The sequence below is a fragment of the Aquarana catesbeiana genome, linkage group LG03 (genome assembly GCF_042186555.1).
Source record: "Aquarana catesbeiana isolate 2022-GZ linkage group LG03, ASM4218655v1, whole genome shotgun sequence".
Classification (NCBI taxonomy): domain Eukaryota; kingdom Metazoa; phylum Chordata; class Amphibia; order Anura; family Ranidae; genus Aquarana; species Aquarana catesbeiana.
The window spans coordinates 183,813,538-183,835,995 of record NC_133326.1 but is presented as its reverse complement, the minus strand read 5'-3'; the positions used below and the strand labels follow the sequence as shown (position 1 = coordinate 183,835,995).

At 43.7% G+C, this 22,458-nt stretch overlaps 1 protein-coding gene across 2 annotated transcripts in view; it reads left to right on the top strand.

The window, feature by feature from the left end:
* The window catches only part of PHTF2 (putative homeodomain transcription factor 2), a 250,240-nt gene that overhangs the window by 100,230 nt on the left and 127,552 nt on the right, over window positions 1-22,458 (top strand). For both annotated transcript variants that reach the window (XM_073619589.1, XM_073619588.1), the window contains exon 3: window positions 16,800-16,856. In XM_073619589.1, the coding sequence (XP_073475690.1) occupies window positions 16,800-16,856 (57 nt within the window). The remainder of the gene's footprint in view (window positions 1-16,799; window positions 16,857-22,458) is intronic.

Here is a 22,458-nt window from a genome sequence, read left to right as displayed (position 1 = left end):
TATTTTGAATTTAATTCGCTGGGTGATTGGGAGCCAGTGTAGGGATTGGAGGAGAGGGTTGGCAGACACTGAGTGGTTGCTAAGATGGATAAGTGTGGCAGCAGCATTCATGTTAGACTGGAGTGGCAATGAGAAGGTAGTTGCAATAGTCAAGGCAAGAGATAACAAGGGAGTGAATGAGGAGCTTGGTGGTTTCATTTTTTAAAAAGGGGTGAATTACACCTAGTACCCTGGCGTGAGGGGAGGGACTGATAGTTGCATTGTTGATTTTGATGGAAAAGTCATGGGGGGGGGGGGGGCATGGGCGGGGGGGAATATTAACAGCTCCATTTTAGAGAGATTTAGTTTAAGGAAGTGCTGCGACATCCATGCTGATATGTCGGTTAATAAGTTAGTAATGCGAGAGGAGACTGAAGGAGTGAGGTGAGGAGTAGACAGATAGATTTGGGTGTCATCGGCGTATAAGTGGTATTGGAAGCCGTGGGCGGTTATCAATGACAAGGGGAGAAGGTGTAGATAGAGAAGGGGTCCAAGAACAGAGCCTTGGGGGACCCCCACAGAAAGGGGCAATGGAGAGGAGGAGACAGAGTTGTAGGTAACACTAAAGGAACGCTGTAATAGGTAGGCAGAGAACCAGGATAGAGCAGAATCTCTGAGGCCTAGGGAGTGTAGTTTATTGAGAAGGAGCGGGTGGTCAACAGTGTCAAAGGCCGCAGAGAGGTCAAGTAGTAGGAGTATGGAGTACTGGCTGTTGGTTTTAGCAGTTAGTAAATCGTTAGTGAGTTTTAGTAAGGCAGTTTCCGTGGAGTGCTGCGAGCGAAAGGGGTCAAGAAGGTTATTTTCACTGAGGTAGGAGCTAAGAAGTTTGTAGACTAATGCCCTGTTCACACGATAGGATTTTCCGACAACAAAATCCTTGTTTTTTTTCCCCGACGGATGTTGGCTCATACACACGGTCACACAAATCTTCTCAGAAATTCCGAACGTCAAGAACGCGGAACGTACAACGCTTACGAAGAACCGAGAAAAAGTTCAACAGCCAGTGCGGCTCTTCTGCTTGATTCTGAGCATGCGTGGAACTTTGTGCATCGGAATTGTATGCACACGATTGGAATTTAGGACAACGGATTTTGTTGTCGGAAAATTTTGAGATCCAGATCTCAAATTTTGTGTGACGGAAATGCCGATGGAAAATGTCCAATGGAGACTACACACGGTCGGAATTTCTGACAACAAGCTCCCATAGAACATTTTCCGTCGGAAAATCCTGTTGTGTGTGTGTGTACAGGACATTAGCATTCTAGAAGTTTAGAGGTGAATGGAAGCAATGAGATTTTGAGGATTTAAGTTGTTTAGGTCGGTGGGGTCCAATGAGGGCTTTTTAAGCATGAGTGATCTGCGCATGTTTTCGAGTTGAGGGGAAGGTGCCACTAGAGAGGGAGAGATTGAAGATGTGAGGGAGCATAGGATAGAAGAAGAGTGTCACCATAGTAGTTGCGAGGGAACAGGATCCAAGGGACAATTGGTTAGGTGGGCATCTGAGAAAAGTTTTTTGTAACCTCTTCAGTAGTAGCCAATTCAAAAGAGGACAGTGTTGAATGTGCTGTTAGGCAAGGTATGTTGTTTGGGGAAGATGTACGCACAGTGGAAGTGTCCTCCACGAATTGCATCAATCTTGTCTTTGAAGTGATTGGCAATCTCTTGGGCAGTGAGTGAGTTAGTGGGTAGAGGGGGTGGGGGACGAAGCAGAGAGTTAAAGGTTGAGAAGAGCCGACGAGGACTGGATGACAAGGTATTAATAAGAGACAAAGTAGGCTTGTTTGGCAGCATGGAGGCAGGAATTGTATTTTAGAAGGGCAGATTTATATATGGTGAAGTCTTGCAGGCATTTGGTTTTACGCCACAGTCGTTCAAGAGCACGGCAATGTCTCTTGAGATTTCTGGTGTTGTCAGTTTGCCAGGGTTGTAACGGTCGGGGTCTGATCCAGGAGGAGCAAGTGCATCTAGTGATGATGAGAGTCAGCTGTTGTAGACCGAGCTGGACAGGACAGGGGAGAGATTGTCGTGTAGGTGGTCAGTAGCAGAATAGAGAAGAGCAGGGTTAAAGTGGTGAAGATTTCTTCAAGTAGTTGTTTGCTGCTTGGAGGGATGGGTGGTTGGAGGCAAGGATACAGTGAAACTAATGAGGTTGTGATCAGAGAGAGGAAAGTGGATGTTGGTGAGGTTGCCAGGGTTGCAGAGATGGGAGAATACAAGGTCAAGGGTATTACCATTGGAGTGAGTGGAATTATGTGTCCATTGGGTTAGGTCAAAAGATAAGGTTAAGTCGAGAAGTTTAGCTGTAGTTGGGCTGTTAATATTGACAGGAATGTTGAAGTCACCCAGAATGATAGTGGGTATTTCAGAGGAGAGAAAGTAGGGTAGCCAGGCAGCAAAGTCATCAAGAAAGCACGACACCGGTCCAGGAGAACGATAAATTGCTGCAATCCTCAGAGAAATGGGAGAAAACGGACAAATACAGTGCATCTCGAAAGAAGAGACGGACAGAGAGGGAGGGACAGGAAGGACTTGGAAGGTGCTTTGTGGGGATAGAAGGAATCCAACTCCACCTCCTTTCTGTTGGGTCTGGGGGAGTGAGTCCAATGGAGACCACCGTGGGGGAGGACAGCAGGAGAAGCTGAGTCAAAAGTTTGAAGCCAGGTTTCGGTTATGGCAAGTATGTTAAAGCCATGAGAGATGAAGAGGTCATGTACAGATGTTAGCTTGTTACAGATGGAGTGGGCATTCCATAGGGCGCATGAGATTGGTGGGCTGCTTTGAGGAAGCAGGGGGATAGAAATTAAGTGAGAATGGATTGCGGTGGTTGCCAGAGGAGGAGGGGTATTGGATATATGGCTTGCAGTAGGAAAATGGTGGACCAGGATTAGGAGAAATGTCACCTGAGACTAGGAAAAGGAGACGGGCGAGGAAAACAAGATGGGAGTGGGATGTGCAAGAGCGCACGTGTCTAGTGGCCCTGGTGTTTATGTCAGCAGGTGGGTGCAGCAAATGCAGGAGATGATGGGTGCAGTAGGAGTGAGGGTGATATGTGCATGCTGCAGGTTAGAGAGGAGGGGTAGAGTAAGGATACTTTGAGGATAGAAGACACCGATGTGAGAAGGAAGAGAATAAGAAGCATGTTAGTGGACAGAGAGTGGGAATCTGACTTCATATAAAATAAATGTCAAATGCTGGTTTGCTTGTCGTCTTGCAGAGTAGAACAGAGTTCTTGTATCTTTATCCAGCTTTAGTTATCCTGCTTTCGTTAAACTGCGGCGGTGAAACTGCGCATCACTCGTGGCAGAGCCACTCAGGAAAAAGCCATGTTGTGTGCGCCACCACATAGGCTGCTTTAAATTTATAGGGAGACTGAGCATGCATTTCTCAATTGGTCATTGTAGGGTCTGATTTGAGACACCTGAATATGGTAGAGGAGATGGCCAAGACCAGGCCAGACACAGGCTAGGATCATAAAGCTAATTACCTCTCGATCACTCAAGCCAAATAGGGTTGAGAATCAATCACCAGTAATGTTGCTATTGCAGTGTAGTTGTTGTATAGCTAGCATTAAATATAGAAGTTTAAAGATATGACAGCAGAAGACATTTACCAAATATAATACAGCAATGTCAGATAGTTCAGCAGAGTAGAGCATACAGATGGATAGACATTTACCAAATATAATACAGCAATGTCAGATAGTTAAGCAGAGTAGAGCGTACAGATGGATAGACATTTACCTGTAAAAAAGCAGAGAAGACATGATCAGAATTGATAACTGCGGCGGTAAAACTGCGCATCACTCGTGACAGAGCCACTCAGGAAAGAGCCATCTTCTCTGCACCCTGCCCCTGTTTGAGGCTTGTCTCTGTGCTGTTTGGCATATTGTAAGCGGGATACTTTGTGGCATTTGCATAGTAATTGCTTTCTTCTGGCGACTTGACCATGCAGCCCATCTTTCTTCAAATGCCTCCTTATTGTGCATCTTGAAACAGCCACACCATATGTTTTCAGAGTCCTGTATTTCACCTGAAGTTATTTGTGTGTTTTTCTTTGTATCCCGAACAATTTTCCTGGCAGTTGTGGCTGAAATTTTAGTTGGTCTACCTGAGCGTGGTTTGGTTTCAACGGAACCCCTCATTTTCCACTTCTTGATTAGAGTTTGAACACTGCTGGCATTCTGAATTCCTTGGATGTCTTTTTATATCAATTTCCTGTTTTATACAGTTCAACTACCTTTTCCCGCAGATCCTTTGACAATTCTTTTGCTTTCCCCATGACTCAGAATCCAGAAATGTCAGTGCAGCAATGGATGAAAGATGCAAGGGTCTGTCAGGAGTCCAGAAACTCATTGACCTTTTAAGGCCGGGTTCACACTAGTGCGACAAATGGAGCTCATTTCGCATGACAAGTGAAAATCAATGTTTCCCTATGGGAGCTGTCCTAACTGGTCCGACACATGTCGGTCCGACTTTGAAAATGCTCCCTGTAATACTTTGGTCCGACTTTGATCCTACTTCAGCCCATTGACTATCATTGAAGTTGGATCAAAGTCGGATTGCTGTCTTGCATGATCCGACTTTGGCATGCGACTTGTGCTCAGATCTTGAGGAGGAACTCTGCGCCAAATTTTAAATAACAAAAAAACGGCGTAGGGGTCCCCCTCAAAATCCATACCAGACCCTTATCTGAGCACGCAGCCCGGCCGGTCAGGAAAAGGGGTGGGGACGAGCGAGCGCCCCCCATCCTGAACCATACCAGGCCGCATGCCCTCAACATGGGGGTAGATGCTTTGGGGCAGGGGGGTGCCCTGCGCCCCCCCACCCCAAAGCACCTTGTCCCCATGTTGTAGAGGACAAGGGCCTCTTCCCGACAACCCTGGCCGTTGGTTGTCGGGGTCTGCGGGCGGGGGGCTTATCGGAATCCGGGAGCCCCCTTTGCCCCCCACCCTATGTGAATGAGTATTGGGTACATCGTACCCCTACCCATTCACCTAGGAAAAAAGTGTCAATAAAAAAAACACACTAGATAGGTTTTTAAAGTAATTTATTAGGCAGCTTCGGGGGTCTTCTTCTGACTTCAGGGGTCTCTTCCTCCTTCTCCGCGCTCTCCGGTTCTTCTCCCAATCTCCGGTATCTTCTGCCAGGCTCCTCCACTATCTTCTGCTCTTTTGCCCGCTCTTTTGCTAGCGGTGGCCCGGTCTTCTCCGCCATCTTCTTGCCTCTTCTCTTCTTCCGATGTTGACACGACGCTCTCTCCCGCTGTGATGCCGTCTGCGCGGTGCGCAACGACTTATATAGGGATGGGGCGGCCCCATCCCTATATAAGTCGTTGCGCACCGCGCAGACGGCATCACAGCGGGAGAGCGCGTCGTGTCAACATCGGAAGAAGAGAAGAGGCAAGAAGACGGCGGAGAAGACTGGACCACCGCTAGCAAAAGAGCAGAAGATAGCGGAGGTGCCCGGCAGAAGATACCGGAGAGCATGGAGAAGACGGAAGAGACCCCCGAAGTCGGGAGAAGACGGGAGAGACCCCCGAAGTCGGAAGAAGACCCCCGGAGCTGCCTAATAAATTACTTTAGAAACCTGTCTAGTGTGTTTTTTTTTTTTTTTTTTTTACACTTTTTTTTCCTAGGTGAATGGGTAGGGGTACAATGTTACCCCATACTTATTCACATAGGGTGGGGGGCCGGGATCTGGGGGTCCCCTTATTAAAGGGGGCTCCTGGATTGCGATAAGCCTCCTGCCCGCAGACCTTGACAACCAATGGCCAGGGTTGTCGGGAAGAGGCCCTTGTCCTCATCAACATGGGGACAAGGTGCTTTGGGGTGAGGGGGCTGAAGGGTGCCCTCCTGCCCCAAAGCACCCACCCTCCCATTTTGAGGGTATGCGGCTTGGTACAGTTCAGGAGGGGGGGCGCTCGCTCGTCCCTACCCCTTTTTCCTGACTGGCCGGGCTGCGTGCTCGGATAAGGGTCTGGTATGGATTTTGGGGGGATCCCCATGCCGTTTTTTCGCTGTAGGGGGTGCCCCTTAAAATCCTGGTATGCTCTTGGAGGGGGAACCGGTCCAGCGATGCGGGAGTAGGAAGCCTTGCTTCCTACTCCGAGGGGCCGGCATTCTTTCTGTGGGCGCCCAGGCGTGGCTTCTCAGCCGGGCACGCACTGCACATGCGCGAGCCATGCTGCACGCTATGAATGGCCGGGCAATCTTCTAGGACCTGTGACATGTCCCAGAATATTGCAGGGAGGGAGGGGGGCAGAGGTGATCCTGCCGGTGCTGCAGAGCCCCGGGAGGAAGTGGGAGCTGAATGCCTCTAAAAAGGGTATCCCTGTTGACTGATATGTTTCGTAATCTAGATTTTCTACTTGTAAATTAATACTAAAGGATTTGTAGTACAACTTGGCATTGATGCTTCTTAAACATAGAAAGATGTGCACAAATACTGATGACATATGCCTATGCAGATTAATTTGTTGATAATGACCACAAATATTTACATACGTTGAAAAAAGACACAAGACCATCTAGTTCAACCAAAAAAAAAAATCATACAATCCCATATACACAATCCTTCACTCACAGTTGATCCAGAGGAAGGCAAAAAACCCCAGCAAAGCATGCTCCAATTTGTTACAGCAGAGGAAAAAATTCCTTCCTGATCCCCAATGAGGCAATCAGATTTTCCGTGGATAAACTTTTACCTATAAATGTTAGTACCCAGTTATATTATGTACATTTAGGAAAGAATCCAGGCCTTTTTTTAAAGCAATCTGCTGAGCTGGCCAGAACCACCACTGGAGGTAGTCTATTCCACATTTTCGAGATCTTTTTTCCTCTTAGACGTAAGCCGCTCCCCCTTGTCCTCTTTGATGACCTTAAAGTGAATAACTCAACACCAAGTTCACTATATGGACCACTTATTTATTTGTACATGTTGATCATATCTCCCCTTCTCAAGAGAGAATAAATTCAGTTCCTTTAATCTTTCCTCATAGCTGAGCTCTGATCAGGTTGGTTGCCCTTCTCTGCACTTTCCCCGGTTCCTCAGATATCCTTTTTGAGAACTGGTGCCAAAAACTGAACTGCATATTTCAGATGAGGTTTTCCTAATGATTTGTACAGGGCTATAATGATATCTCACTCTCTGCAGTCCATGCCTCTCTATACAAGAAAGGACTTTGCTCGCGGTGGAAACCGCAGCTTGGCATTGAAAGCTATTATTGAGCTTATGTTCTACCAAAACCCCCAGATCCTTCTCGACTGGATTGCTGCCGTTGTACTCCACCCCCCTAGTATGTATGATGCATGCATATTCTTAGCCCCCAAGTGTACAACTTTAAATTTATAAACATTAAACCTCATTTGCCACTTAGTTGCCCAATTAGACAGTGCATCGAGGTCAGCTTGTAAATTGGAGACATCCTGTAAGGACGTTCCACTGCATAGCTTGGTGTCATCTGCAAAGACAGAAATGGTATTTTTAATCCCAGACCCTATATAATTTATAAATATATTAAATATATTAAAAAGGGTCCTAAGACTGAACCTTGGGGGGTACACCACTGATATAACTTTAGACCATTCAAAGTAAGAATCATTAACCACTACTTTCTGAATTTGTTTTTTTTAGCCAGTTTTCTATCCATTTACGAATTGATCTTTCCAAGCCTGTAGACTTTACCCTACACATTAGTTGCATGTGGGGAATGGTGTCAAGCGCTTTTGCAAAATCCAAGTGTAGCACTGGTAGATTTGCTATCTACCATATGTTAGGTAAATTTAGTAACTTGTTCGTTAGGAAGGTTAAGTTTGCCTGTTTCAGCTTGGCTGACGTTGTGTGTGTTTCCATACTGACCGGTGGGTGTCTCTGTTATCACTAGTCAGTGTTGGAAAGGCAACGTGTCGAAGCGTATGGGTGCTCTTCTGTCCTGGAGACAACTCGGTGGAGGTGGTCCTCCGAGTTGCATTCTGGGCGAGGGTATTTATGGGACAGACGCCATATTGTGGGGTTCGTTTTACAGCCACCTGCTGGCCCTCCTGGCCGACAGGTATGCGTTAGAGAGCAATCTCTTGGTCCTCCGTTCCGGAGGCCCACGTCGCTGCGGCGCAGGGGTGGGCCCAGAAGCTTGTCTGGGGCCTACCACAGCAGCCGAGGAATGGTCCTGAGCTGTCTATCCCGAGTGAAGAAGCTGGACAACCGAGGAGATCCCAGGGGAGGACCCGTCATGGAAGGATCACGCAGAGTGCTGGTCTGGAGAGGGGCCTGGTGACTCGGTTGGAGGACGTATCCTAAAGTAACTATACAGCATAGTGTTGCTGGGTTGGCTTAAAGGTTCAAGCACTGTGACTGACATTCACCGCAAAACCAATACATTCTGTGGCAGAGGATTGTACAGGTTTATACCAAACAAGTCTGTGGCAGAGACTTTTGTTCGTGCTACGTACTGGCTGCTAGGCAAGTGAGAGAGGCCTATCCAGGCGAGCAAAGAGTGTGTCCCACGAGGGGAGTGCATTCCATTGTAATATCCAAATTCTACCAGGACATTTGTCAAGAATCTTACAAGAAGATATTTGAGTTTCTTCTGCAGTTTCCCTTCTGCCTCTTTCCTGCTACTTCCTTAGTAAACTGCTTAATAAAGCATTGAAAATGTACTCAAGTGTTGGTGCGTGTATCGTCTAGAGGTAAACTCAACGGAACCCTAGACACGGTGCCGGTAAAACAGAGGGAAGGAGAGTGAAGGTAACAAGCCCGCTTAAACCAGAAGCTCCACCGAGAGTTAGTGCTACACAAGTATACCACGTCCACAGCCACCCCTCTGTCCAAGGTTTTATTTGTCTCCTCATAAAAAGGAATCAAGTTTGACAACTTCTGTCTTTCATGAATCCATGCTGTCTGTTACTTAAAAAAAAAAAAAAATTCCCAGCAAGAACTGTTCTTTAAGCTGCTGAAAGTGAAAATATCAGAACATAAAAGGCTTAATTACAAAGCTAGCTAGGATGGGATAGACATGCTTCATGAAAGATTGATTGTTTCCACTGCTGTTGCCAAGGTTTAGGAATATTCATTGACATTTGAACTTTGTTATCTTAAGTTCATGTTTGTTTTCTGATAAGTATGTTTTATTTCCTTTTCTAAAAACCAAATAAAAAGAAAGCAATTGCTTAAATATATTGATTTTTTTTGTTATTAGTCTAATGCTTTCTTTAGAAGGTTGATTCTCAAGCATGACTGTCCGAGTTTATTGGACTTCATTGCTCATGTTTTACTGCATTCGTTTTGCAGTTTAGCGAACTCTCCCAGTACCAGCATCATCTTATCAGAATGGTGTTTGGCAGCAAAATGTAACTGCTCATAGATTTCTTCCTTCCCAAAGAAAATATTAGCTGTAGTACACAGGTGATTATAGCTTTACTGACCATTGCCAGAACCTGCTGCAGTCTTTTTAAACAATAATCTTTAGGTGACCCAAGTTATACTGGTTGTCTCTCAGCTGTTTAATCGCACAGCCAAGTAGTAGTACAACATCACCCACCAGCCCCTTCAAACACTGGATAAGTTAGACCAACAGTATTAAAGGTCAAATCACCTTGTGGGTAAGCTTCCCAGGCCCCTGGATCACAGGTGGCGATAACTGTGACAGAAACCACACTCCATCCATCTGCTTGCATGTACACATGTGGAGAAGGAGTTCATTTCCTGCTCTCGGAAATTGCCCTCTCTTTTCTGTTATTGAAATGTCATTCTTTACAGTCGGTGTAGCGGCAGCTGTAAAAAAAAAAAAAAAAAAGTTTGGTTATAGTGCTGCCTTCAGGAGGTTGGAACACTGGTGAAATGTTGTAGTCTAGCCTCCATATAACCCCCTCTCAACCCAGCAAGCCCTGGGCTAGCCTTTAACGTGACAATCAGGCAGTGGTCTCTGCATTGTGATGCATTTCAGTCCTTTGAACAAGACCTAACTATTAGCTGTGCACCACTTTCCTGGTCCAAATCCATGGCACAGCCCCAGGTGTGGCCCTGTGACCTCTGAAGACTCACTTAGTGAGAGTGGCTGGTTAGGCTAAAGAATCAGGAGCTACCTTATTACCACAGCTGGGCGCCTTTTCTGATTTTCTGTCACTGACCGGGAAGTGTTGTCCATTTCTGACCCCCTCAGATATTGTAAATTAAAGTGGTTGTAAATTCAAAAATGTATTTAAAATAAAAACGAGGTTTATACTTGCTGTGTGCAAAGGTATTGCACAGAGTGGCCCAGAACCTTCTCTTCTGGGGTTCCTTGCTAAAGCTTTTGGCTCCTTCTCTTCTGTGTATACCCCCATAGGAGTGTTACATAGTTAGTCGGGTTGAAAAAAAACACAAGTCCATCTAGTTCAACCATAAAAAAATAAATAAATAAAATAAATATCATACAAACCCGTATACCCAATCCTATACCCACAGTTGATCCAGAGGAAGGCGAAAAAACCCCCAGAAAAGCAGGATCCAATTTGCTACAGCAGGGGAAAAATTCCTTCCTGATCCCAGAGAGGCAATCGGATTTTCCCTGGATCAACTTTACCTATAAATGTTAGTACCCAGTTATATTATGTACATTTAGAAAAGAATCCAGGCCTTTCTTAAAGCAATCAACTGAGCTGGCTAGAACCACCTCTGGAGGGAGGCTTTTCCACATTTTCACAGCTCTAACTGTGAAGAAATCTCTTTTCCTCTAGACATAAAGAGTGCCCCCGTGTCCTCTGGGTTGACCGTAAAGTGAATAACAACACCAAGTTCACTATATAGACCCCCTATATATTTATACATGGTGATCATATCCCCCCTTAACCGCTTCAGCCCTGCAAGGATTTACCCCCTTCCTGACCAGGGCACTTTTTTGCGATTAGGCACTGCGTCGATTTAACTGACAATTGCGCGGTCGTGCGACGTTGTACCCAAACAAAATTGACGTCTTTTTTTTCCCCACAAATAGAGCTTTCTTTTGGTGGTATTTGATCGCCTGCGGTTTTCATTTTTTGCGCTATAAACAAAAAAAGCAACAATTTTGAAAAAATAACGCATTATTTTTTATTTTTTGCTATAATAAATATCCCCCAAAAATATATAAAAAAACAATTTTTTTCCTCATTTTAGGCCAATATGTATTCTTCTGTGTATTTATGTATTTTTGGTAAAAAAAATCGCAATAAGCTTATAATGATTGGTTTGTGCAAAAGTTATAGCGTCTACAAAATAGGGGATAGATTTATAGCATTTTATTTTTTTTTTTTTATTTTTTTTTTACTAGTAATGACGGCGATCTGCGTTTTTTTTTTTTTTTTTTTTTTTTGTGACTGCGACTTTATGGCGGACACATCGGACAATTTTGACACATTTTTGGAACCATTGGCATAATTCAGCGATCAGTGCGATTAAAAATGCATTGATTACTGTAAAAATGTCACTGGCTGTGAAGGGGTTAACACTAGGGGGTGGTGAAGGGGTTAACTATGTTCCCTGGGAGGTGATTTTAACTGAAGGGGAGGGACTAACTACAGGAAGTGACAGATCGTGGTTCCTAGCTAATAGGAACACACAATCTGTCACTCCTATCAGAAGAGGGAAGTGTGTGTTTACACACACACTTGTCCCTGTTCTGTCTCTCCTGGTCATGATTGCTCGTGGCCGGCAGTCATCGCGACCGTCGGCCACAAGCATTGGCACCCGCTATCCGGACCTTGTGAGATCACGTACAGTAACGTGATTTCGTGCAGGGGAGCCAGCCTGCCGCAGTAAAACTGCGGCGGCTGGTCCGGAAGCGGTTAATCTCCTCTTCTCAAGAGTGCATAAATTCAGTTCCTCTAATCTTTCCTCATAGCTGAGCTCCTCCATGCCTCTTATCAGTTTGGTTGCCCTTCTCTGCACTTTCTCCAGTTCCTTTGAGAACTGGTGCCCAAAACTGAACTGCATATTCCAGATGAGGTCTTACTAATGATTTGTACAGGGGCAAAAGGATATCTCTCTCTCTGGAGTCCATACCTCTCAATGCAAGAAAGGACTTTGCTCGCTTTGGAAACCGCAGCTTGGCATTGCATGCTATTATTGCACTTATGATCTACCAAAACCCCCAGATCTTTCTCCACCATTGATTTTTCCCAGTTGTACTCCCCCTAGTATGTATGATGCATGCATATTCTTAGCCCCCATGTGCATAACTTTACATTTTTCAACATTAAACCTCATCTGCCACATAGTCGCCCAATTAGACAGTGCATTGAGGTCGGCTTGTAAATTGGAGACATCCTGTAAGGACGTTATTCCACTGCATAACTTAGTGTCATCTGCAAAGACAGAAATGTTACATTTAATCCCCAGTCCTTTTATAAAGGTATTAAAAAGTAAGGGTCCCAGCACTGAACCTTGGGGTACACCACTGATCACCTTAGACCTTTCAGAGTAAGAATCATTAACCACTACTCCCTGAATTCTGTCTTTTAGCCAGTTTTCTATCCATTTACAAACTGATATTTCCAAGCCTGTAGACTTTACCTTACACATGAGCTGCATGTGGGGAACTGTGTCAAAAGCTTTGGCAAAATCCAAGTATACCTCGTCCATCGCCACCCCTCTGTCCAAGGTTTTACTTCCCTCCTCATAAAAAGAAATCGGGTTTGTTTGACAACTTCTGTCTTTCATGAATCCATGCTGTCTGTTGCTTAAAATATTTTTTTCCAGCAAGAACTCATCTGTGTTCTTTTATTAAACTCTCCAGTGTCTTCCCGACTATAGAAGTTAAGCTAACAGGTCTATAGTTACTTGGTAGAGACTGTGTTCTTTTTTTAAATATAGGCGCCACGTTGAGCCTACGCCAATCCAGTGGTACCATTCCTGTCATTAATGAGTCCCTAAAAGTTACATACAATGGCTTTGAAATTACAGAGCTCAATTATTTTAGGATCTGTGGGTGGATGCCATCTGGTCCAGGTGCTTTATCCACCTTTATTCTGTCAAAATATTTCTGGACCATATCCTTTTTGAGCCATTGTGGATCATTTGAGGCTGTGTCATTACCACCCCCATTATGGACATGAGCTCACATGCTCCTTTGTATACACAGAGCTGAAGAAAGTATTTAATAAATTTGCCTTCTCTCTGTCCCCAGTCACCCACTCTAGATTATTTTGTAAAGGGCCTACATGCTCAGACCTGACCTTTACTATTAATATATTTGAGGAATTTTTGGGGGTTTGTCCTATCTTTTGCAATCTGTTGTTCGTTTTGAGTTTTTGTGTCCTTGATTTTTTTTTTTTTTACATATTCTGTTATATTTTTTGTAATATTTAAACAACACTAGTGTTCCTTCATTTTTATATTTTGTGAAAGTTCTTATTGTTAATAGCTTTTTTAACTTTGTCCATGAGCCACATAGGTTTTATTTTTAGCCTTTTAAACTTCTTGCCCATGGGAATATACTTTGCAGCGAGTTCACAAACGATCATTTTTGAAGAATTCCCATTTCTGTTCTGTGCCCATTGATGCCAATATTCCCTCCCAGTCCAAGTCCTGGGGTGCAGCCCTCATCCTTGGAAAATTTGCTCTCTTGAAGTTAAAGTGGGGGGCCACCCTGAAAAAAAAAAAAAAATCACCAAAAATCCTAAAAAAAATCCTCAGTGAGCAGCCCCGTTGTCTTCTGGGAACTGTGTGTGTTCCCAGAACACCACGGGGCCATTCACAGAACGGAGCGCCGCACCACGTGCGCAGTAGCAAACTGGCAGCGAAGCCGCAAGGTTCCACTGCCTGTTTCCCTTACTTAGGATGGCGGTGCCGGGACCTGAGAGCCGAGGGACGGGTCGCATCGGGCGGGCCGACATCGCGGGCACCCAGGACAGGTAAGTACTTATTTAAAGTCAGCAGCTACATTGTTAGTAGCTGCTGACTTTAATTTTTTTTTTTTTTTTTTTTTTGGGACGGAATCCCGCTTTTAGTGTTTTTATCTTTCCCGTATGTGTTTTTTGCTTACAGTTAACATCAAATGAAATCATGTTTTGGTTACTGCTACCAAGATGTTCCTTTTATATGAACATTAGTGATTAGCTCTGCATGGTTTGAAATTATCAGATCCGACAGAGCATCATTCCTAGTTGGGGCCTCAAACTGGACCATAAAATTGTCCTGTAATAGGTTTATAAATTTTTGCCCTTTTAACTGTCTCAGCAGTGCCGTTACTCCAGTCAGTTTCTGGGTAGTTAAAATCCCTCGTTATTATCACCGTCCCAGCCCTTGGCAGCTCTTTCCATCTGTGCAAGGAGCTGAGTCTCCACCTCCTCATTAACATTGGGTGGTCTATAACAAACTCCAGTGATTAACTTTGAACTATGCACATCTATATGCAGTTCCACCCATAATGCTTCAGACTCATCACACTCGCCATCAACCAGGTCCTCTTTCACACTCGCTTTGAGATCACTTCTCACATAGAGACAGACCCCACCACCTTTCCTTTTTACCTTGTCTCTCTGAAAGAATGCATAGCTAGGAATATTAATAGCCTAGTCATGTGAGGAATGAAGCCAAGTTTCAGCAATACTAATTACATCATAGCTCTCCTCGTGCACCAGAGCTTCCAACTCGCCTATTTTGCTTGGCAGACTTCTGGCAGTAAGCAAACACTTTAGTGTATAATTACATTTTGCTCTGGTGTTTTTCATATTTTGTTTAGTAGTTCAAATGGCACTATAATTTCCAGTGGTTGTTTGCAACATGGGAACTTTCTTGTCACCTGCCATAACCCTCCCCCCCACCTGTCCCCATTCCACCCTCCATTAATGTCTGACCCTTAACTGACCTGTCTGCCCGATGGAATTCTAGTTCACCCTCCTCCAGCCTTCCCATATGCTTCTCCCCAGCACAGAAGACCTCCTTCCATTCAGGTGCAAACCATCTTTAGCATATAGGTTGCATCCCAATGAAAAGTCAGCCCAGTGCTCTAGAAACCCAAATCCCTCCTCCCTACACCAGGCCTTTAGCCATGCATTCAGCTCTCTAACCTCCCCCTGCCTTTCCTGTGTTGCGCATGGCACAGGCAATATTTCAGAGAATATCACCTTGGAGGTCCTTCCCTTCAACTTGCAGCCTAGTTCATTAAATTGATTCATACGGAGCCTCCACCTTCCATGTATTCTGTCATTGGTTCCAACGTGAACCAAGACAGCTGGGTCATGCCCAGTCCCTCCCAGTAATTTATAAACCCGGTCCACCATATGCCGAACCCTAGCACCAGGGATACAGCAAAACATTTGGTTGAGGCGATCCTGATGACAAATTATTCCATCAGTCCTTCTGATAATTGAATCCCCTATTACCACCAACTGTCTAGGCCTACCTCGACTATATGGGCTGCTCTCCCGGCTGTTAGGGGTAGCAGTGACATCTAGGGCTGCCACCTCTGTGTTTGCCACCTCCACAACTTCACCCAATTTGGTAAATTTGTTTTGATGCATGAATACAGGACTGGCCTTCCTTTTCCGTGAGCCCCTTCCACTCCCTCTAACTACATTAACCCATCTTCCTATCTGATAATCCTGACTTTCCCCTCCACATTAACCCTACTGACCACCTGCTCAGCGAGCAGAGGACCCCTTTCAGGGTTGTCCTTTCTGCCCAGTGTTGCAATTTACTCTTCCAGATCTCTAATGCGAGCTTCCAGAAGGGCAACCCGCTCACATCTGTCACAGCGGTATCCATCCTGGAGCTGTTGCACCAATTTTGCATACATGTGGCACACTGTGTACTGAGCAAAACCTTCAATGCTGCTAGCACTCATTTCCCAGTTACAATATAATTACTTATAGGAAGTTTAAGATGTTACTTACAGGTTAGAAGACTCCTGTCTTTAACTCCTGTTTTCAACTCCTGGTTATTAACTCTCCACTTTAGTTCAAAATTGCACTTATGTTCACAAACTGCAGAAGCAAGCCAGCATTAGCAGGGAGCCAACTCCTTTGGGAGTTTGTATAGACACTTATATGCACCTGTAAACAATTAACCACTCCCCTTAATTGTGTGCCCCCATTGGAAGCTTTTGGGGGCACACGTGCGAGCCAGCTCCTGAGCCAGGCTGTATGCATCCATAGACACCATTCTGCTGGACCCCACTCCCTGCTCTCTCCTCACAGGATTTTATTGACAGCAGCAGGAGCCAATGGCTTCTGCTGGTGCGTGATCTTCCTGTGAGAAGAATGAGAGGGGAGTAGAATTGCAGCCAGCTAGCTTAAGGTTTTTTTTATTTGTATTAAAATAATAAGCATGTTATACTTGCCTGCTCTGTGCAATAGTATTGCACAGAGCGGCCCTAATTCTCCTCTCGGTCCCCCGCCAGCGCTCTCCTGGTTCCTTCTCTTTGGAGTGTCCCCATAGAAAGTTGCTTTCATTTTTTGATACTATAGAATATTTATGACAATACATCAATTGTTACTGTTAAAAAGAAAACTTTTTAACTTGCACGGTACCTGGCAAGGGGGTCAGCTGACACACTGAATAGCGATGTGTTTGTTTACTAAATAGGGGCTTTATGGTGGTCCTAATCAGTTCTGAACAATCATATATCTATGGCAAGAATAGTTTGCTTTGTTTTTTGTTTGTTTTTTTAAATTTTTTTATTTTTTTGTTATGAATAGTTTGTATGTTTTTATTAATACACATATACTCTATTATAAAGAAATTTGATGTATTTAATTTTCATTTGCCATTTTCATTTTTGTAATGACCAATAATATTTATTTTTAGATTGGAGCATACGACCAGCAAATATGGGAAAAATCTGTAGAACAAAGAGAAATAAAGGTAAGGTTACTGGGCACTTATATTGTTTACTGAAAGAAAATCTAAGAAAAAGCTAATGTCCAAAACTTCCTAGGGAGCATTTTCATGATCATATGGAAGCTGTAAAGCTTTTAGATGTACTTGTACCTCAATAAAAGCATAAGTTTTATATAGATCGCTTTTGGTGACCACATGTTTTGCATATAATCTGAATCCGTAGCCTGTATTTTCTCCAGAAGCAAGGGTATTACCTCATATCTGTGTTTTTTTTTTTTTTTTTTTTTTTTTTAACGAAAGGCTCTTTTGAAGAGAGAAAAAACTTCCAAATGTGGTTCCTAAAATTGCTTTTATCTAGGATGCTGGAGTTCAGCCTAAAAATATTAAAGGCAAAGAAATAAAAAAAATAAAACAATCAAACATGTCATACTTACCTGCTCTGTGCATGAGTTTTGCACAGAGTAGCCCCAATCCTGCTCTTCTTGGGTCCCCACCGGCGCTCCTGGGCCATCCCCCCCCCCCGCCTCCCCCCCCCCGCCTGTTTTTTTTACCTTCATGCATTCTGCACCCAGCACAAGCAGAATGCATGAAGGTAAAAAACCTTCAGCCTTTAGAACCACCTCAACTGTGTCTACAGCATACATGAGTTTTTTTGAATGTTATTTACAGATTGGTAATGTTAGTTTGGCTGATGAAGTTGTCATCCCAGGGATACAATATTTTAAAATGAGTATTTTTTTCTGGCTTGTATATGATTAAAATACACACGTTAGTCCACTTATTTCTAATTACCTGACAATAGTCTGATCTGGTTATATTGAAAGCAAAGTAGCACAAGCTTATTGTATAGTATGGATCTACCTAATTCTGTTATGCTTAAAGTGATTGTAAAGTCAGAAGGTTTTTTTTTTTTGTTTTTTTGTTTTTTTAATCTTCATGCGATAAAAAGCCTTCTGTGTGCAGAAGTCCCCCTAATACTTACCTGAGCCCCAACCCAAATCCAGCGTTGTTGTATGAGTGTCTCAGCTGACGGGGACTCTTTCCCCCCCCCCCCCCCATTGGCTTAGACAGCACCACGGCGCCATTGGCTCCCACTGCTGTCAAAGATAGTTAGCCAATCAGGAGACTGTGTTGTCTCCGAGTCTTAATGGAGACAGGGAGTCATGGCTCAGCTTGGGTGCCCCTATATGAAGCTGCTCTTTTTGAGGGCACTCAACAGGAGGGAGGGGCCAGGATCACCGAAGAGGATGATCCAGGCTGCACTGTGCAAATCCACTGCACAGAGCAAGAACATATACCATGTTTGTTAGTTTTAACTTAAATAAGCAGACTTTACAATGGCTTAAAATACAAGGTTGCATTTTTAAAATTTTATAGAATGCCACTCTGGCCTTCAAACATTATTACCATAAAAAAATGGCTTGTGCATTCCCTTCAGATTTCAAGTGAGTTTGTAGTACCCAGACATAAAAAAATATGTAGCTCTCAAAAAATGTATGTAGTAATTTTACATATTGTTTAGTATTCTTTATTTAAGTCAGCATAATTCATTTTATTGATGGTGTTCTTTTATGATTGTATACAGTTCATTAAAATGGTGAGTAGAAAACCCTGCATAGTCTGCAGTTTGTGGTGCCTAACTGCGAATGACCTGAGCAATTCTAGTATCATTGTAAAGTAGTATGCTGATAAAACAACCACAGTTTTGCCCATGATTTGCAGATTTTGGTGTGCCTTTTTAACAATTGTGCTTTTGCAGTTTAATTTGCCTGACTGTCTTAGTAAACTAAATTGCTAAATCACAACTCAGATCGCATGCCAGTTTTGGTAAAGTTGTTTGTTTGTTATAGCACTGAATTACATTAAAATGGATGGATACTCACATGACGATAGACTGAGCGCTCAGTAAAAGACTTAAAGTGGGGTTCCACCCAAAAAAACAAAAATACCTGAAAAAAAAAACAAAAAAACATTTGGATTTTTTTTTTTTTTTTTTTTTACTTACCTCTAAATGCCTGTTGCTAGGTGGTCCCTCGTAGTCTGCCTCTTCCTTTGCCTGGGCTGGTGACATCACTTCCCCCTCGGCACAGGGAGGGCTCGGCTCTGCTCCCTCCCTCCTGTCAATCATCTGGGACCCATTACAGGTCCCAGGTGATTGAGCGGCCAATCATGGCGCGCGGTGCCGCTCGCGCATGCGCAGTGGGTGCCAGGCTGGGAAACCACAGCCCGGCGCCCACAGTTGAAATGCCGGCGCCGACGAGCGGGGCTTCGATCCCCCGCATCGCTGGACCCAGGGACAGGTAAGTGTCCAATTAAAAGTCAGCAGCTGCAGTATTTGTAGCTGCTGACTTTTAATTTTTTTTTTTTTTTTTAATGGAGCCCCTGGGTGGAACTCCTCTTTAAGTTACTAACTGTGATTGCCATGTCCTTTTACTTAACCTATATTTTGGCATTGCAATATTGTATAGACTGACTGCATGTTGTAAATTCACACTTGTTTCTCCAAGCATGAAATGTTCAATAGGGCCTCAGTGTTTGTGATTTCTAGGTAGATGTAGTAATGCTTATACCCAGCTGGTATATTTTTTTTAAAGTGTAACTAAATGCATTTTTTTCCAATTTGGATCGTGTAAGGGAGGGTTATAACCCCCGATTATGTGTCCCATTGGGGAAATTTCACTTCCTGTCCCCTAGCCAAAACAGGAAGTAAGTGTGACCAGAACTAGTGCCCCTTTTGGAAGATTTCCTCTATATTTTTCTGATGTCAATGCAAATTTGGGATTTTCTTTTACTTTCAATGATAACGGTGAACAGGACAAGTAAAGGAGGTGAATCTCCCTAATGGGGGCACAGACAGTGTTAAAACCGAGGTCCTAATCCCTCACTGCTTTATCCAAAACTCAAAAAAATGTTGTCTTTTTAAATTCATACACTGCCCTGTTTGACCAGCCCTAGGGAGGCAATCTTTCATAATTTCTCCCACCCATGGTTAAATGCTTTGACTTCCTGAGTTCAAAGGAAAGTTCTGTGCAACCGTAATCTAATAATTCCTACCTAAAAAGTCTGATGTGCTACAGTGGGGACAGAAAGTATTCAGACCCCCTTAAATTTTTCACTGTTATATTGCAGCCATTTGCTAAAATCATTTAGGTTCATTTTTTTTTCCTCATTAATGTACACGCAGCACCCCATATCGAAAGAAAACACAGAATTGTTGACATTTTTGCAGATTTATTAAAAAAGAAAAACTGAAATATCACATGGTATTCAGACCCTTTGCTGTGACACTCATATATTTAACTCAGGTGCTGTCCATTTCTTCTGATCATCCTTGAGATGGTTCTACACCTTCATTTGAGTCCAGCTGTGTTTGAGTATACTGATTGGACTTGATTAGGAAAGCCACACACCTGTCTATATAAGACCTTACAGCTCACAGTGCATGTCAGAGCAAATGAGAAGCATGAGGTCAAAGGAACTGCCTGAAGAGCTCAGAGACAGAATTGTGGCAAGGCACAGATCTGGCCACGGTCACAAAAAATTTTCTGCTGCACTTAAGGTTCCTAAGAGCACAGTGGCCTCCTCAATCCTTAAATGGAAGACGTTTTGGGATGACCAGAACCCTTCCTAGAGCTGTCTGGCCAAACTGAGCTATCGGGAGAGAAGAGCCTTGGTGAGAGGTAAAGAACAACCCAAAGATCATGTGGCTGAGCTCCAGAGATGCAGTCGGGAGAAAGTTGTAGAAAGTCAACCATCACTGCAGCCATCCACCAGTCAGGGCTTTATGGCAGAGTGGCCCGACAGAAGCCTCTCCTCAGTGCAAGGCACATGAAAGCCTGCATGGAGTTTGCTAAAAAACACCTGAAGGACTCCAAGATGATGAGAAATAAGATTCTCTGGTCTGATGAGACCAAGATAGAACTTTTTGGCCTTAATTCTAAGCGGTATGTGTGGAGAAAACCAGGCACTACTCATCACTTGTCCAATACAGTCCCAACAGTGAAGCAGGGTGGTGGCAGCATCATGCTGTGGGGGTGTTTTTCAGCTGCAGGGACAGGACGACTGGTTGCAATCGAGGGAAGAATGAATGCGGCCAAGTACAGGGATATCCTGGACGAAAACCTTCTCCACAGTGCTCAGAACCTCAGACTGGGCCGAAGGTTTACTTTCCAACAAGACAATGACCCTAAGCACACAGCTAAAATAACTAAGGAGTGGCTTCACAACAACTCCGTGACTGTTCTTGAATGGCCCAGCCAGAGCCCTGAATTAAACCCAATTGAGCATCTCTGGAGAGACCTAAAAATGGCTGTCCACCAACGTTTACCATCCAACCTGACTGAACTGGAGAGTATCTGCAAGGAGGAATGGCAGAGGATCCCCAAATCCAGGTGTGAAAAACTTGTTGCATCTTTCCCAAAAAGACTCATGGCTGTATTAGATCAAAAGGGTGCTTCTACTAAATACTGAGCAAAGGGTCTGAATACTTAGGACCATGTGATATTTCAGTTTTTCTTTTTTTAATAAATCTGCAAAAATGTCAACAATTCTGTGTTTTTCTGTCAATATGGGGTGCTGTGTGTACATTAATGAGGAAAAAAATGAACTTAAATGATTTTAGCAAATGGCTGCAATATAACAAAGAGTGAAAAATTTAAGGGGGTCTGAATACTTTCCGTCCCCACTGTAGTTAACTTGCAAAGAAAGGGTAAGGGAGATTTAGAGTAATAAACTTTAAATCAAAGACGTTTTTGAGTTTATTTAAATATTCAATCTAATAAATATATGCAAAGCTCAACAATGTATAACAACTTGATCCAATACATTTTTTACCATATATAGTTAAATAGAAAACGCATTCCACTGGGTTTTTCCATATACAGCCCTAGAAGCTGTGTAGATGCATAATCTTTGCAAGGGCTTCTGGCCCTTGGTTAGCATGGTCCTGTGACAACACTGACCAATGAGAGTCTGTTCTTTATTTCGAGACAAGAGACTCTCACTGGTCAGCAATTGTCACATGGCCACGCGAGCCAAAGGCCAGGGGCCCTTGCAAAGATTATGCTTTTACACAGCTTCCAGAGTTGTGTATGGATGTTTGGTGTGCAGGGAAGGATGATGTTACACAAGACAGATAACTGTACAGGGGACGGCAGCAGTGAAGGAGGCTGTTAGGAGTGTTTGTGTGTTTTGTTTTTTCTTTCTTTCTTCTGGAGGTGGAGATGCCCTTTAAAATCTAAACAAAAAAAAAAAGAAAAAATATGTGTAGGGGGGAGATTTGTGAACTGGTGAGAGCTGTTGGGGACAACGACAACAGAAATTTGTGAAAATTGCTGAGGGGGCAATTGGCATAATAATGAGTTTCCCCCTATAATTTTTTATTGTCATTCTTGCCAGCCTATAACCCTAATTACGTCAGGGTTATTGGCTGGCTGCTCTGCTGTAAGTAAGTTAGGGTTTAGGGGGTTAAGGGTCCCAAGTTACTTGCCTTGCCCCGGCCGCTGACAACTCGCGCTACGCTTAAAAAAAAAAAAAAACAGGCTCCTAACTTTTTTAGCTTGCTCCTATATACAAAGTAAATTTGGCAATCCCTGGTCTAATCAACCATAACTGCTTGAATACAATT